Source organism: Dendrobates tinctorius, unplaced genomic scaffold, assembly GCF_039654945.1.
Source record: "Dendrobates tinctorius isolate UK_male_01 unplaced genomic scaffold, ASM3965494v1 ptg000241l, whole genome shotgun sequence".
Taxonomy (NCBI): Eukaryota; Metazoa; Chordata; class Amphibia; order Anura; family Dendrobatidae; genus Dendrobates; species Dendrobates tinctorius.
In genome coordinates this window covers 5,683,176-5,698,613 of record NW_027361908.1, presented here as the reverse complement: position 1 = coordinate 5,698,613, position 15,438 = coordinate 5,683,176, and the positions used below count along the sequence as shown (strand labels likewise).

General features: G+C 46.1%; 1 protein-coding gene across 5 annotated transcripts in view; it reads right to left on the bottom strand.

Moving 5' to 3' along the window:
- CFAP54 (cilia and flagella associated protein 54) overlaps window positions 1–15,438 on the bottom strand; it is a 703,284-nt gene that overhangs the window by 515,578 nt on the left and 172,268 nt on the right. For all 5 annotated transcript variants that reach the window (XM_073556932.1, XM_073556934.1, XM_073556933.1 and 2 more), the window contains exon 24: window positions 634–773. In XM_073556932.1, the coding sequence (XP_073413033.1) occupies window positions 634–773 (140 nt within the window). The remainder of the gene's footprint in view (window positions 1–633; window positions 774–15,438) is intronic.

Here is a 15,438-nt window from a genome sequence, read left to right as displayed (position 1 = left end):
ACTAACTATGTTACTATGTTACTATTATCTACAGCATTCTATAATGTTATATTATACTCACAGGGGGCGGTCCGGTCTTGGTCCGATGGGTGTTGCGGTCTGGTGCCGCCCTTCTTCTAACGGTGACGCCTTCTTCTTTGCTGCCCGTTGTGGCTCCTGCGCAGGCGCACTGCTCTGACCTGTTAATGGCAGAGCAGAATACTGCAGGCGCTGGACTCAACAGGGCACAGAAGTGCGCCTACGCAGGAGCCACGACAGGCAGAAAAGAATAGGACGTCACCGTTAGAATATGGGAGGCACCGGATGGGACGGCGACACCCAACGGACGGGACCGAACGCCAGGGTAAGTATAATCTAACTCTTTTTTCTTATCTGTCAGGTTACATCGGGGGCTTATCTACAGCATTACAGAATGCTGTCAATAAGCCCTTGATGGCGGTGCCGGCTGCTGACAGGCCAAAAATAGGGTGACAGATTCCCTTTAAGATGAATTACATTTTCGCATAGAAAACAAATCGTCACAATATTCCATAGTTCTAGAATATTTCAAATGATATCGTGATCATCCTTACCATTCATATGCATAAGCACTTGCATTATACCTATAAGGGCAGTCGTTATTTCCCAACTTACCTCATCTGCGTTATGTATTCATCTCTGATGCCTCTTCTTTCAGAAGGATTTGGTGCCAGATTTGGCAAGAAGACAAAGTAGTTCCAGAGGACAGAGCAGGCCTTCTTAGACACTTTATAGTGGCCAATATGATAAGCACTCTGTAAATCAGAAGGTCATTTTATTTTTTGTGTTATTCAAACGACCCAATACAGAGATTATTCAATGCTTACCAGCAGTGAGAAGGACTTGCCATACAAAAAAAATATACCAAATGTATGGCACAGTGACCTACTCGAACGGGGTGAAATATGGAGAGAAAGGCTTAAGCTTTATTACAAACATAATACTCACTAGAAAAACAAACATAAAAATTTACAAAAAAGTGACAATGTACAAAGATATACATACTAAGATTCTTGAATCACACAGACAAGGTTAAAAATAGATCGCACAAGACCCACGGTGCAACACGAAAAATTGCAGGATATGAAACGGCACACTAATATCAGGTAAAGCACCGTACTGCAATCAAATGTCATATATATATACTGTACATATGCATCAAACCATGAGTTAATATGGTGCCAACTGGTTAACTATTACAACAAATAAAAACACAAAAGTAATGGAGTAAACTGAACTGACTAACCATATATAAGAATTAGAACAATCTTTTTGATACATATTAAAATAAATATTTAAAAAACATTGCGTGGTCAATCAGATGAGATACAAGAGAGAAAAAGGCACAGTATATAAGAGAACCAAGTGTACAGCACACATGAAACAGTCATATACGCATATGAGAGGTACAGTGGCATGTAAAAATTATTGTTATTATGAACAGTTAAGTAAGTTGAAGATGAAATGATCTCTAACAGGGCTAAAGCTACTGATGACACATTTCCTAAATATATACAGTACAGACCAAAAGTTTGGACACACCTTCTCATTCAAAGAGTTTTCTTTATTTTCATGACTATGAAAATTGTAGATTCACTATGAAGGCATCAAAACTATGAATTAACACATGTGGAATTATATAATTAACAAAAAAAAGTGTGAAACAACTGAAAATATGTCTTATATTCTAGGTACTTCAAAGTAGCCACCTTTTGCTTTAATTACTGTTTTTCACACTCTTGGCATTCTCTTGATGAGCTTCAAGAGTTAGTCACCGGAAATTGTCTTCCAACAGTTTTGAAGGAGTTCCTAGAGATGCTTAGCACTTGTTGGCCCTTTTGCCTTCACTCTGCGGTACAGCTCACCCCAAACCATCTCGATTGGGTGCAGGTCTGGTGACTGTGGAGGCCAGGTCATCTGGAGTAGCACCCCATCACCCTCCTTCTTGGTCAAATAGCCCTTACACAGCCTGGAGGTGTGTGGGGGTCATTGTCCTGTTGAAAAATAAATGATGGTCCAACTAAACGCAAACCAGATGGAATAGCATGCCGCTGCAAGATGTTGTGGTAGTCATGCTGGTTCAGTACGCCTTCAATTTTTAATAAATCCCCAGCAGTGTCACCAGCAAAGCACCCCCACAACATCACACCTCCTCCTACATGCTTCACGGTGGGAACCAGGCATGTAGAGTCCATCCGTTCACCTTTTCTGCGTCGCACAAAGACACGGTGGTTGGAACCAAAGATCTCGAATTTGGACTCATCAGACCAAAGCACAGATTTCCACTGGTCTAATGTCCATTTCTTGTGTTCTTTAGCCCAAACAAGTCTCTTCTGCTTGTTGCCTGTCCTTAGCAGTGGTTTCCTAGCAGCTATTTTACCATGAAGGCCTGCTGCACAAAGTCTCCTCTTAACAGTTGTTGTAGAGATGTGTCTGCTGCTAGAACTCTGTGTGGCATTGACCTGGTCTCTAATCTGAGCTGCTGTTAACCTGCGTTTTCTGAGGCTGGTGACTAGGATAAACTTATCCTCCGCAGCACAGGTGACTCTTGGTCTTCCTTTCCTGGGGCGGTCCTCATGTGAGCCAGTTTCTTTGTAGCGCTTGATGGTTTTTGCCACTGCACTTGGGGACACTTTCAAAGTTTTCCCAATTTTTCGGACTGACTGACCTTCATTTCTTAAAGTAATGATGGCCACTCATTTTTCTTTACTTAGCTGCTTTTTTTTGCCATAATACAAATTCTAACAGTCTATTCAGTAGGACTATCAGCTGTGTATCCACCAGACTCCTGCACAACACAACTGATGGCCTTAACCCCATTTATAAAGCAAGAAATCCCACTTATTAAAACCTGACAGGGCACACCTGTGAAGTGAAAACCATTTCCGGTGACTACCTCTTGAAGCTCATCAAGAGAATGCCAAGAGTGTACAAAGCAGTAATCAAAGCAATAGGTGGCTACTTTGAAGAACCTAGAATATAAGACATACAGTGTTTTCAGTTGTTTCACACTTTTTTGTTAATTATATAATTCCACATGTGTTAATTCATAGTTTTGATGCCTTCAGAGTGAATCTACAGCTTTCATGAAAATAAAGAAAACTCTTTGAATGAGAAAGTGTGTCCAACTTTTGGTCTGTACTGTGTGTGTGTGTGTGTGTGTGTGTGTATATATAATATATATATATATATATATATATATATATATATATATATATATATATATATATATATATATATATATATATATATATAGCTCTGGCAAAAATTAAGAGTCCACTGCACAGATTTATAAAAATCAGCTTCTCTACATGTCTGACAGCCATTCCATTCCAGTTGAATTCCAACCAGAGTACACCTCGTTCTACTTAATGTGCTTCTGATTAGGTGATCACCTGAACCAAATCTTACTTAATGAAGGAAGCAATAGGACAAGCTGGATGGCAAAACAAGTGCTAGTAATATCCCAAAAGTAACAGGAAGGAAAAAATAACTTTTAACCATGCCAAAGGAGTTGAAAAGAAAAGTCTTGAGTGAGGAAAAGAAGGGCTCAGTTCTGGCTTTAATAGCAGAGGCATACAGTGAGCGTCATGTTGCCTTCATTCTTCAAATTTCTAAGTCAACAGTCCGTTATACCAAGGTCAAGCAGCAGACATTGGGGACAACAAAGCTACAGACCGGCAGAGGGCGAAAACGACTCTCCATTGACCGGGATGACCGTCATCTTATTCAAATGTCACTCAGCACCTGCAGGATGACATCAAGTGACCTACAAAAGGAATGGCAAATGGCAGCTGGGGTGAAGTGCATGGCAAGAACAGTTCGTTACAGGCTCCTAGAGGCAGGGTTCAAGTCATGCAAAGATAGAAAAAAGCCTTTCATCAATGAGAAGCAAAGGGGAGCCAGGCTGAAGTTTGCCAAAGACCATAAGGATTGGACCATAGAGGACTGGAGTAAGGTAATCTTCTCTGATTAGTCTAATTTTCAGCTTTGCCCAATACCTGGTTGTCTAATGCTTAGACTGAGACCTGGAGAGGCACACAAGCCACAGTGTCTTGCACCCACTGTGAAATTTGGTGGAGGATCAGTGATAATCTTGGGATGCATCAGCAAGGCTGGAATTGGGCATGTTAATCTTTGCGAAGGACGTATGAATCAAGCCGCATACAAGGTTATCCTGGAAAAACAGTTGATTCCTTCTGCTCAGGCAATGTTCCCTAACTCTGAGGACTGTTTTTTCCAGCAGGACAAAGCACCATGCCACAGAGCTAGGTCATTCAATGTGTGGATGAAGGACCACCACATTAAATCTCTGTCATGGACAGCCCAATCTCCAGACCTGAAGGCCATTGAAAACCTCTGGAATATAATCAAGAGGAAGATGGATAGTCACAAGCCATCAAACAAAGAAGAACTGCTTACATTTTTGTGCCAGGAGTGGCATAAGGTCACCCAAAAGCAGTGTGAAAGACTGGTGGAAAGCATGCCAAGACACATGAAAGCTGTGATTAACAATCAAGGTTATTCCACAAAATATTGATTTCTGATCTCTTCCTGAGTTAAAACATTAGTATTGTTGTTTCTAAATAATTATTAACTTGTTTTCTTAGCATTATTTGAGGTCTGCAAGCACTGCATTTTTTTGTTATTTTGCCCATTTCTCATTTTCTGAAAATACAGGGTGGGCCATTTATATGGATACATCTAAATAAAATGGGAATGGTTGGTGATATCAACTTCCTGTTTGTGGCGCATTAGTATATGGGAGGGGGGAAACTTTTCAAGATGGGTGATGACAATGGCGGCTATTTTGAAGTCGGCCATTTTGGATCCAACTTTATTTTTTCCAACAAGAAGAGGGTCATATGACACATCAAACTTATTGAGAATTTCACAAGAAAAACAATGGTGTGCTTGTTTTTAACATAACTTTATTCTTTCATGAGTTATTTGCAAGTTTCTGACCAATTATAAAATGCTAGCACAGACTTTTGTTTAGTTTGTTAAAAAAGGTTGATAAGCTGTTTGATAAGCTGTAGATAAGCCCCCGATCTAACCTGAAAGAGAAGAAAGTGCGCAGGCGTACTGATCTGCCCTGTTGAGGGCAGAACCAAGTACTGCAGTGCGCAGGCGCTGGGCCTCTTTGACCTTTCTCGGCACCTGCTCTCTGCAGTACTGTGCTCTGCCCTCAACAGGGCAGATCAGTATGCATGTGCAGGAGCTTGGCATGAAGCAAGGAAGATGACGACATCTCAAGAAGATGGGAGGCGCCAGACCCGGAACTGCGACACCCATCGGACCGGACCGCCCCCGGGTGAGTATAATAAAACTTGCTTTTCTCTTTCAGGTTAGATCGAGGGCTTATCTACAGCATTATAGAATGCTGTAGATAAGCCCCGAAAGGCAGTGGCCACAGCTTATTGCGAAAAACGAGGTGACAAGTTCCCTTTAAAAGACTACTTTCTGGACATCTGTCAAATAAGCAGTCTTCCCGATGATTGTGAAGCCTACTGAAACAGACTAAGGGACCTTTTTAAACGCTAAGGAAGCCTTTGCAGGTGTTTTTTGTTAATTACTCTAATTTACTGAGATAATGTCTTTTGGGTTTTCATTGGCTGTAAGTCATAATCATCATTAACAGAAATAAACACTTGAAATCACTCTGTTTGTAATGACTCTATATAATATGAGTTTCCCTTTTTGTATTGAAGAACTGAAATAAATTAACTTTTTGATGATATTCTAATTTTGTGAGATGCACCTGTAAGTTATTTTCTTGAATTTACTGACTATGTGTGCACTAACGACTATGCACCATTGCATGCAGTATATTTCTCGTCAACAAGTCCACTGGTGGTCCCAGTTTTTACAGAATAGAAACAGGGGCATATTATGTGTCACACACAGCAATTTTTTGGCCACACCACTCACCCACATCCAAATACGATTTCTTTCTACCCTGGTAGAAGGAGGTGTCAGAGAGGGCATGGTGGCTGTGAGGGACATTCAGCAGACCCCCAGGGATAGTGGAGCAGAGACCCAAATCCTGGATTGTCCCACTGTATCTAAGATAGTTAGGATCTGGATTTTTTTTTCATTCATTGTTGTAACAGTTATAACCTTTTTTTATTATTATGTAAGCTCCACTATATGAGACCTAGCTTACTTGCATCTGTATGAACATATTCATGCATAGTGTAAATACTGCATTTTTTCATCAGGGAACTATCCAGCAAAAATCTTCTCTGGCTATGTAAAGGAAAAGAAAAGATAAGAGAGTGCTCCTTGTGTGGCTCAATGATGTAAAACAATATTAGAGGTGAGTGAATTCACTCACGTGAACTTGTTGTGCAGCATCAGGTGCAACACTGATTGCAAGGAAAGCTCTCTGATGGCTGCAGCTACCCCCTCTGGATCTCAGAGGATGAGGATCCGGACAAATGATAGAAAATAATAATAATACACCAGAAGAGGCAACATCTTTTATACATCAACTTAATAATAATTCTTGGGGGTTAGAGTTTTCATTTTCTTTCTCCATCACGAGGATTGAATTTCTGGATTTTGCCGTTTACAAAGGAGAGCAGGGTGCTATTCACACACAGACATTTTTTAAAAAATGCTGATGTGAATAGTTAACTGGAATTCTCCAGTGGTCACTATCTAAAATGGATGAAAAACATTCCTTCTGGCCAATACAGGTGGGTTAGAAAAAATTGCACATCTGATAGGGAGTTTTCAAGGAAGCGGGAAAAAAAATACCCTAAAAATATTATGAAGGATGCATTTGAGCATACAGAAAAATTAAATCAGATGGATTATTTTGAAAGATTAATTGAATGTACGGTAATAAGTAATAACATAATAAGGATGGCGACCACAAAGGAAGCAGAAAAAAATATATATATATATATATATATATATATATATATACCGGGCATTTTTATAGGTATATGGTCTCATATCCTGGTATGCATGGCACCCCCTTATCCCTATCGTGGTATGCATGGTACCCCTCATCCCTATCGTGGTATGCATGGTGCCCTCACCCGCGAATCCTGGAATGCATGGTGCCCTCACCCCCCCCCAATCCTGGTATGCATGGTGCCTTCACCCCCCAATCCTGGTGTGCATGGTCCTCTCGCCCCCCTATCCTGGTATGCATGGTGCCCTCACCCCCCAATCCTGGTATGCATGGTCCTCTCACCCCCCCTATCCTGGTATGCATGGTCCTCTCACCCCCCTATCCTGGTATGCACGGTCCTCTCACCCCCCAATCTTGGTATGCATGGCCCTCTCACCCCCTATCCTGCTATGCACGGTCCTCTCACCCCCCTATCCTGGTATGCATGGTCCTCTCACCCCCCTATCCTGGTATGCATGGTCCTCTCACCCCCCAATTCTGGTATGCATGGTCCTCTCACCCCCCAATCCTGGTATGCATGGTCCCCTCACCCTCCAATCCTGGTATGCATGGTCCTCTCACTCCCCTATCCTAATATACATGGGTCCCCTCACTCCCCTTTCGTGGTATGCATGGTCCCCTCACCCCCCTTTCGTGGTATGCATGGTCCCCTCACTCCCCTTTCGTGGTATGCATGGTCCCCTCACCCCCCTTTCGTGGTATGCATGGTCCCCTCACCCTCCTTTCGTGGTATGCATGGTCCCCTCACCCTCCTTTCGTGGTATGCATGGTCCCCTCACCCTCCTTTCGTGGTATGCATGGTCCCCTCACCCTCCTTTCGTGGTATGCATGGTCCCCTCACCCTCCTTTCGTGGTATGCATGGTCCCCTCACCCTCCTTTCGTGGTATGCATGGTCCCCTCACCCTCCTTTCGTGGTATGCATGGTCCCCTCACCCTCCTTGCGTGGTATGCATGGTCCCCTCACCCTTCTTTCGTGGTATGCATGGTCTCCTCACCCTCCTTTCGTGGTATGCATGGTCTCCTCACCCTCCTTTCGTGGTATGCATGGTCCCCTCACCCCCCTTTCGTGGTATGCATGGTCTCCTCACCCTCCTTTCGTGGTATGCATGGTCCTCTCACCCTTTTGTGGTATGCATGGTCTCCTCACCCCCTTTTCGTGGTATGCATGGTCCCCTCACCCTTCTTTCGTGGTATGCATGGTCCCCTCACCCTTCTTTCGTGGTATGCATGGTCCCCTCACCCTCCTTTCGTGGTATGCATGGTCCCCTCACTCCCCTTTCGTGGTATGCATGGTCCCTTCACCCCCCCTTTTGTGGTATGCATGGTCACCTGACCCCCCAATCATGATAAGGTGGTCCCCCTCACCCCTATTAAACTGCACACATTAAAAAAAACCATTTATACTCACCTTTCTTCCCTGTGTCCAGCGCTGTCCTGTTCTGGGCGTGTTGTGGTGCCGGACTCAGCGCCTGTGCAGTCCTCGCTTTCCGCCGCCATGTTCTTGAAGACACACTGCAGTGTGTCTTCAAGAAAATGGTGGCGGAAATGTGCAGGCGCCGATTCATGTCTGGTGTGGGCGTGTTGTGGTGCCGGACTCGGAGCCTGCGCAGTCCTTGCTTTCTGCCACCATGTTCTTGAAGACACACTACAGTGTGTGTTCAACAAAATGGCGGCGGTAAGTGCCGAGTGCGCAGGCGCCGATTCCGGCGCTAGTACAACACGCCCACTCCAGACACCTGAAGACGCAAGAGACCCCGCCAGCAACAGCCTCACCGGGTTCGGTAAGGTGTTTCGGAGATCGCGGTATGCGTTCAGTGCTTACGCATTACGGCGATCTCCTGGGGGTCTGCGTCACTCTGTGGGGGAAGCGTCACTCTAGGTCCAGACTGCGCAGGCGCGTCGCCCTTGCACAGTCTATAGAGGCTTCAGACAGAGTGACGCTTAGCCCGTTATATTATAGATTATATATAAAATATATAGTTCTATAACTATGTTTAATCAGTTCCACAAAGAGATATGAAATGTTTTGACAAAGTACTGGATGATTTTAACAATACTATCTTCCATGGATGCATGAATTTGAAAAATCATGTTGCATCAAGTACGATCTAACGAGATACCGCTTTGAGTTATGAATCTAATTCTATTGTACAAACCCCGATTAAAGGATCTTATCAATGTGGGGGGAGCAAATGTCTCTGTTGCAAAATGATAGTGTAAGGTAGCATTAGTTTTTCTTCCACAACCACTGGGGAAGTTTTTTGTATTAATCAACTCTAATGTTGTGATGTATTTGTTAATGTAACTGTAACCTTCAAAATGTTAGCCGGACGACACAAGCAATTCACCATAGAACGAATGGTCACCGATACAATAAACGCAACAGGATTATTAACCATAGTTTGTCAAGGCATTTCTTACTGTAACACAAAAAGGATCACAGTTGTCCGAGACGTATTATTCTGGAACAAAATGCAGAGAATATATCCCATAGATTCAAGAGACTTGTCAACAGAAAATCATATTGAATATGTAAATTGTTCACCTTAACCGGCCTCAATGAATGTACAAAAAATACTATTCAGTGAGAGGTGTTTGATTAAGGATTCCCTTTGGAGGTCTTTATTAATTATTGTGGGGTTTTTTTATCAGATTTTTTTCCTCTCTGGTTGAGGTTTTCGAAGAAATATTGCTTTATAAGATTGGGGTGTCTTAAGCATGTGTTTAACATTGGCATTGTTAATCCTTTTTATCTTTTTGTTCTTAAGGCCCGGCCCCCCTGCCGATTATCGTTGATCGTGCAGCATCGGCCAGGGCCGTTTTTCGATTGCTTGTGGCAGCGAGAGACCAGCGATCAGCGACGCTGGTTTATAATGTAAACATCGGGTATCCAGGAGCCGCGGCTCCTGGATACCTGCTGTTTACCTTGGAAACCGGCGTACAGGCTGGTTTCCAAGGTAAACAGCGGGTAACCAGGTATCGCGCGGCTCTTAGATACCCGATGTTTACCTTGGAAACCAGCGTGTACGCCAGTTTCCAAGGTAAACAGCGGGTATCCAGGAGCCGCGTCTCCTGGATACCCGACGTTTACATTAGAAACCATCATCCAGCGTCGCTGGTCCTGATCGCTGGGGCTATCTAACGATGTCCCAGCGATCCCATCATGTCGGATCGTTGGTGGGATCGCTGGGACATCGTTATGTGCAACGGGGGCTTTAAGATTGATAGTACATGTTTTTGTATACTAATTAATTAAACCTGATTTCTGACATTATTAGGGAAGGTATATCAGCTAATCTTCGCTAACTGTATTGTATGAGCCTGAGGAAGGAGTTGGATTAACTCCACAATGCGTAGCTCAAATAAAGAAGTTTTTAATAAGTTTATTTTTCTCCGTTTTTGGCAACGCTATTAACTGAAAGAAAACTTCCTTTTTACTTTTATTTTCTATATTCTCTGGTTATTGTGGTTATTGCATTTTTGCAGCTTTTTTATGTTTTTCCCCTTATTTGATGCAGATATAATGCAGGGGTTGGTTTACATGCTTTTTCTACGTGCATTTATTCAGGTTCCCAATAGAAGCCTAATGTAAGCATTCCGGACTTTCCTTTGAGCCTGTTTGCCCTTATTCAAGATGGAGTCATGTATCTTGCCCTCTCATGGAACTTCCTGTATGTTTTGTGATTTAAGTCCAAGTTGTGGTTTCCTCTTTGCCTGAGTATTTTGGTGCTGTTAGCTCTTGAGCTCCTGCCTGTCTACTGGTGGACTCCCTGCTGCTACTGCTCATTACTCGGCGCTCCGCCTCTCCATGCTCTGCTACCTACAGTTCCCTGTACTTCTCCCCAATAACTGCTATCTGGATTTCTAGTGAGGAGTTGTTCGCCTCTGGAACTACTGTGGCCAGTAACGAATCCTGATGTCACATTCTCCTCTTGGTCTGTGTTTGTGTGTGTTGCGAGCTGGACTTATGTGGGACTTTCAGCCCAAAAGGTACATGTGGTGAACTACTCCTGTGAATTGCTGGACTTCTACGTCTAGGTGCCCAGTGCATTTTCACTTATATGATTGCTGGACTTTTAAACATTAGTGCGATGTGCGTGTTCATCCATAATATTGCTGGACTTCCTTATTAAGGGCCGTGTGCTTCCTCTCATATGTACTGCTATACTTTCACGTTTATTGCCTAGTGCACACCTGTGTCATATTACAGGTGGACTGGTTCATATTTGCGGTCACGCCCCGCTCTTCAGTTTCACTGGACATTACTATTGTGACGACTCCTGGAGTGGACCCTCTGGGTCGTGACACCAACCCTCCCAGGGCGAGCTGACCTAGTGAAGACCACCCCCTATACAGGGAGTGTCAGGGGCAAGCCCCAGGGGGTGAGGCACCACGACTGCTGGCACCAGGCGGCCGGCTCACAGGAGACACGAGTGGGTGAGAGTGTCTGCAGGAACGTGTAAAGTGTGGACACGGGAACACGTGGTATACAGAGACTTCGTTCGTCCGGGTGTGAGTGAAGCAGGAAACGTGCAAGGAGCACGTCAGAGCACTGAGTCAGGCAGCAGGTGTGCCAGGAGGTGTAACAGAGTAAGAGACTGAGTACAGGATCAGAGCGTGTGCCCGGAGGCACAACTGAGTATAAGACAGAGCACGGAATCAGAGTGTGTGCCAGGAGGCACGACTGAGTATAAGACAGAGTACAGGGTAAGAGCGTGTGCCAGGAGGCACAACCGAGTATGAGACAGAGTACAGTGTCAGAGCATGTGCCAGGAGGCACAACCGAGTATGAGACAGAACACAGGGTCAGAGCGTGTGCCAGGAGGCACAACCAAGTACAAAGCAGAGTGCAGATTCAGAGCGTGTGCCAAGAGGCACAACAGAGTGCAAGGCAGAGGACCTGAGTACAGCGCACAGCCAGGCAGGGACACGGCAGACCAAGCCAGGAAGCACAACAATAATCAGGCACCTCCCCTAGGGGGAGGTCGTCTGATATAGCACATGACTACTACTGGTTCCGGGTCAGGACCTAGCCAGAAAGCACATGACCACTACAGGTTCCGGGTCAGGTCCTCCATTACCATAGAGAGGACCGAGCCCTATACAGCACTGACAGGAGCACGCAAGCACAAACGTGACATGTAGGAGGAGGCCCGGGAACGAGAGCTGCGCGTGCGCACCCTACGGGACCCCCGGAGTGACCGCAGCTCCGGAAGAGATGACGTCGGGACTGAGGTCCCGCCCCCAGGTGAGCACGGCGTGACAGTACCCCCCCCTTTACGCCCCCTCTTTCTAAAACTGGAGAGGAACTTAGACAAAATCTGGGGTGCGTGGATATTCTCCCTGGGTTCCCATGACCTCTCCTCGGGGCCAAAACCCTTCCAATCGACCAGGAACATGGTTCTCCCTCTTACCTTCTTCATGGCCAAAATGTCATTCACCTCAAACTCATCCCCCAAGCCAACAGGCTGGGGTGTGTGGCCTGGAGAAGGATGAAATCGGTTAAGAACCACAGGTTTTAGGAGAGACACATGGAAGGAATTGGGAATACGGAGTGAAGGAGGCAGCTTCAATTTGTAAGCAACATCATTAATCCGCCTGAGGACCTCAAAAGGACCAATGTAACGGGGACCCAGTTTGTAAGATGGTACCTTAAGGCGGACGTATTTGGTGGAGAGCCACACCTTGTCACCAGGGAGAAATGGAGGAACGTCCAGACGCCTCTTGTCAGCGTGTAATTTCATTCTGTCCCGTGCTTTCTCGAGAGCGGTTTTGGTCTCCTGCCATACCCTGGAGAACTCCACAGACTGAGAATCGGCAGCAGGTACCCCCGAGACAGGAAGTACCGGTAGAGGCACATTGAGATGCTGTCCAAAGACGATGAAGAAAGGAGACTTGGTAGACGATTCACTGGAGTGATTATTGTAGGCGAACTCAGCCCAAGGAAGTAGACCGACCCAGTCATTCTGATGAGCATTAGAAAAATGCCGGAGATAGGATGTAAGGATCTGGTTGGTACGTTCCACCTGCCCATTGGTTTGGGGGTGATAGGCGGAAGAGAAATCCAATGACACTTTCATGAGTCCGCATAGAGCTCTCCAGAACCGGGAGGTGAATTGGACCCCTCTATCCGACACGATGTGCTGGGGGAAGCCGTGAATCCTGAAGATATGGGAAATGAAGATCTTCGCCAAGTCAGGAGCAGAGGGTAGTCCGGGAAGAGGAATGAAGTGAGCCATCTTTGAAAATCGGTCTACAACCATCAAGACCACAGTACAACCGGAAGAACAAGGCAGATCAGTAATGAAATCCATGGCTATGTGCTGCCATGGAGCCGACGGAATGGGAAGCGGGAACAGAAGACCGGAGGGTGGTTGTCTGGGTATCTTGTTCTGGGCACAGGACGGGCAAGATGCTACAAAGTCTTTAACATCCTGGGAGAGTGAAGGCCACCAATAATGGCGAGAGATTAAGTCCAAAGTCTTTTTGACACCAACGTGGCCGGCAATCTTGGACGAATGTCCCCAATTTAGCACTCGTTTTCGGTTATTCTCAGCCACAAAGGTTCTTCCCGGAGGTAACGTGGTTAACTTGACAGGAGCCACAGTAATTACTTTGGATAAATCAATGATATGAGAGGGTTCTTCCTCTGCATCAGACGACAGGAATGATCTTGACAACGCATCCGCTCTAACGTTCTTATCGCCGGGCCGAAAATGTAGCTCAAAGTCAAAGCGGGCGAAGAATAGGGACCACCTGGCTTGCCGAGGATTGAGCCTCTGTGCGGACTGGATGTACGCCAGGTTCTTATGGTCTGTGAAGATCTTGAATGGATGTATGGCACCCTCCAGTAAGTACCTCCACTCCTCCAAGGCCAACTTAATGGCCAATAGCTCTTTGTCGCCAATGGAGTAGTTCTGCTCAGTGGAGGAAAATACTTTAGAAAAGAAGCCACAGGTGACAAAACGTCCAGAAGAGGATTTCTGCAGAAGGACTGCGCCAGCCCCAGTAGAGGATGCGTCTACCTCGAGAGTGAAAGGTCTACTAACCTCAGGTCGGTGAAGCGCCGGAGCAGCGGCGAAGGCTTGTTTCAAAAACTGGAAGGCCTCTTCAGCCTCAGAGGGCCAAGCCTTTGGGTTAGCTCCCTTGCAGATAAGGGACGAGATGGGGCGAATCAACGAGGAAAAATGAGGAACGAACTGTCGGTAGTAGTTCGCAAAACCAAGGAAGCGTTGGATTGCCTTCACCCCATGGGGCTGTGGCCAATCGAGGACGGCGGACACTTTTGCCGGATCCATGCATAGACCTGATTCTGAGATAATGTACCCCAAGAATGGCAGGGACGTTTGCTCGAAGGCACATTTCTCGAGCTTGGCATAAAGGCGGTTCTCCCTCAGGCGCTGGAGGACTTGACGCACGTTCTTTCTGTGGGCGGAGAGGTCTGGAGAAAAAACGAGGATGTCATCCAGATAGACTACCACGCAGGAGTACAGCATATCCCGGAAGACGTCATTCACGAACTCCTGGAAAACCGCTGGGGCATTGCAGAGGCCGAAGGGCATGACCAAGTACTCGTAGTGACCGTCTCTGGTGTTAAAGGCGGTCTTCCACTCATCCCCGGAACGAATGCGGATCAAGTTGTAGGCCCCACGAAGATCCAGTTTGGTGAAAATTCGAGCTCCTCTAAGTCGGTCAAAGAGCTCCGGGATCAATGGCAATGGGTACTTGTTCTTGACCGTGATATTGTTCAGGCCTCGGTAGTCTATGCAAGGACGGAGGGAGCCGTCCTTCTTTTTTACAAAGAAAAATCCCGCTCCCGCGGGCGAGGAGGACTTACGGATGAAACCTCTAGCAAGGTTCTCCTGGATATAGTCAGACATAGCTTGGGTCTCAGCAGGGGATAGCGGGTATATCCTACCCCTGGGTGGCGTAGAACCAGGAATGAGGTCAATCGGACAGTCATATGGCCGATGGGGGGGCAGAGTCTCGGCCTCCTTCTTGTCGAAAACATCTGCAAAGGACCAGTAAGCCGACGGCAGACCTGTAGGTGTCGGGGATGGACCGGCAGAGTTCATCAGACGGACGGGCAACAGGCACTTCTCCTGACAGAACGGTCCTCACCGGAGTATCTCGCCCGACCGCCAGTCCAGGGTTGGCTCATGAGTCCGTAGCCAAGGGAGGCCTAGAAGAAGTGCGTGAGACATGGTGGACAAGACGAGGAAGGAGATCTTCTCCAGGTGCAGGGCTCCGATCTGCAGCTCGATCTCTTCGGTGGCCTGGGTAACGGACTCCAGCACGGACGTACCATTGACCGAAACAATCGACCGAGGAGTCTCCAGGGATCTGACAGGAATCCGGTATTTTTTAACCGCCTCGAGTGTGATAAAATTCCCCTCCGCGCCAGAATCCAGGAAAGCCTCCTCAGAATAACGCTTGGCACCGAGATTCAATAATACGGACACGAGCAGGGGAGGAGAGGAATCACGTACACCTA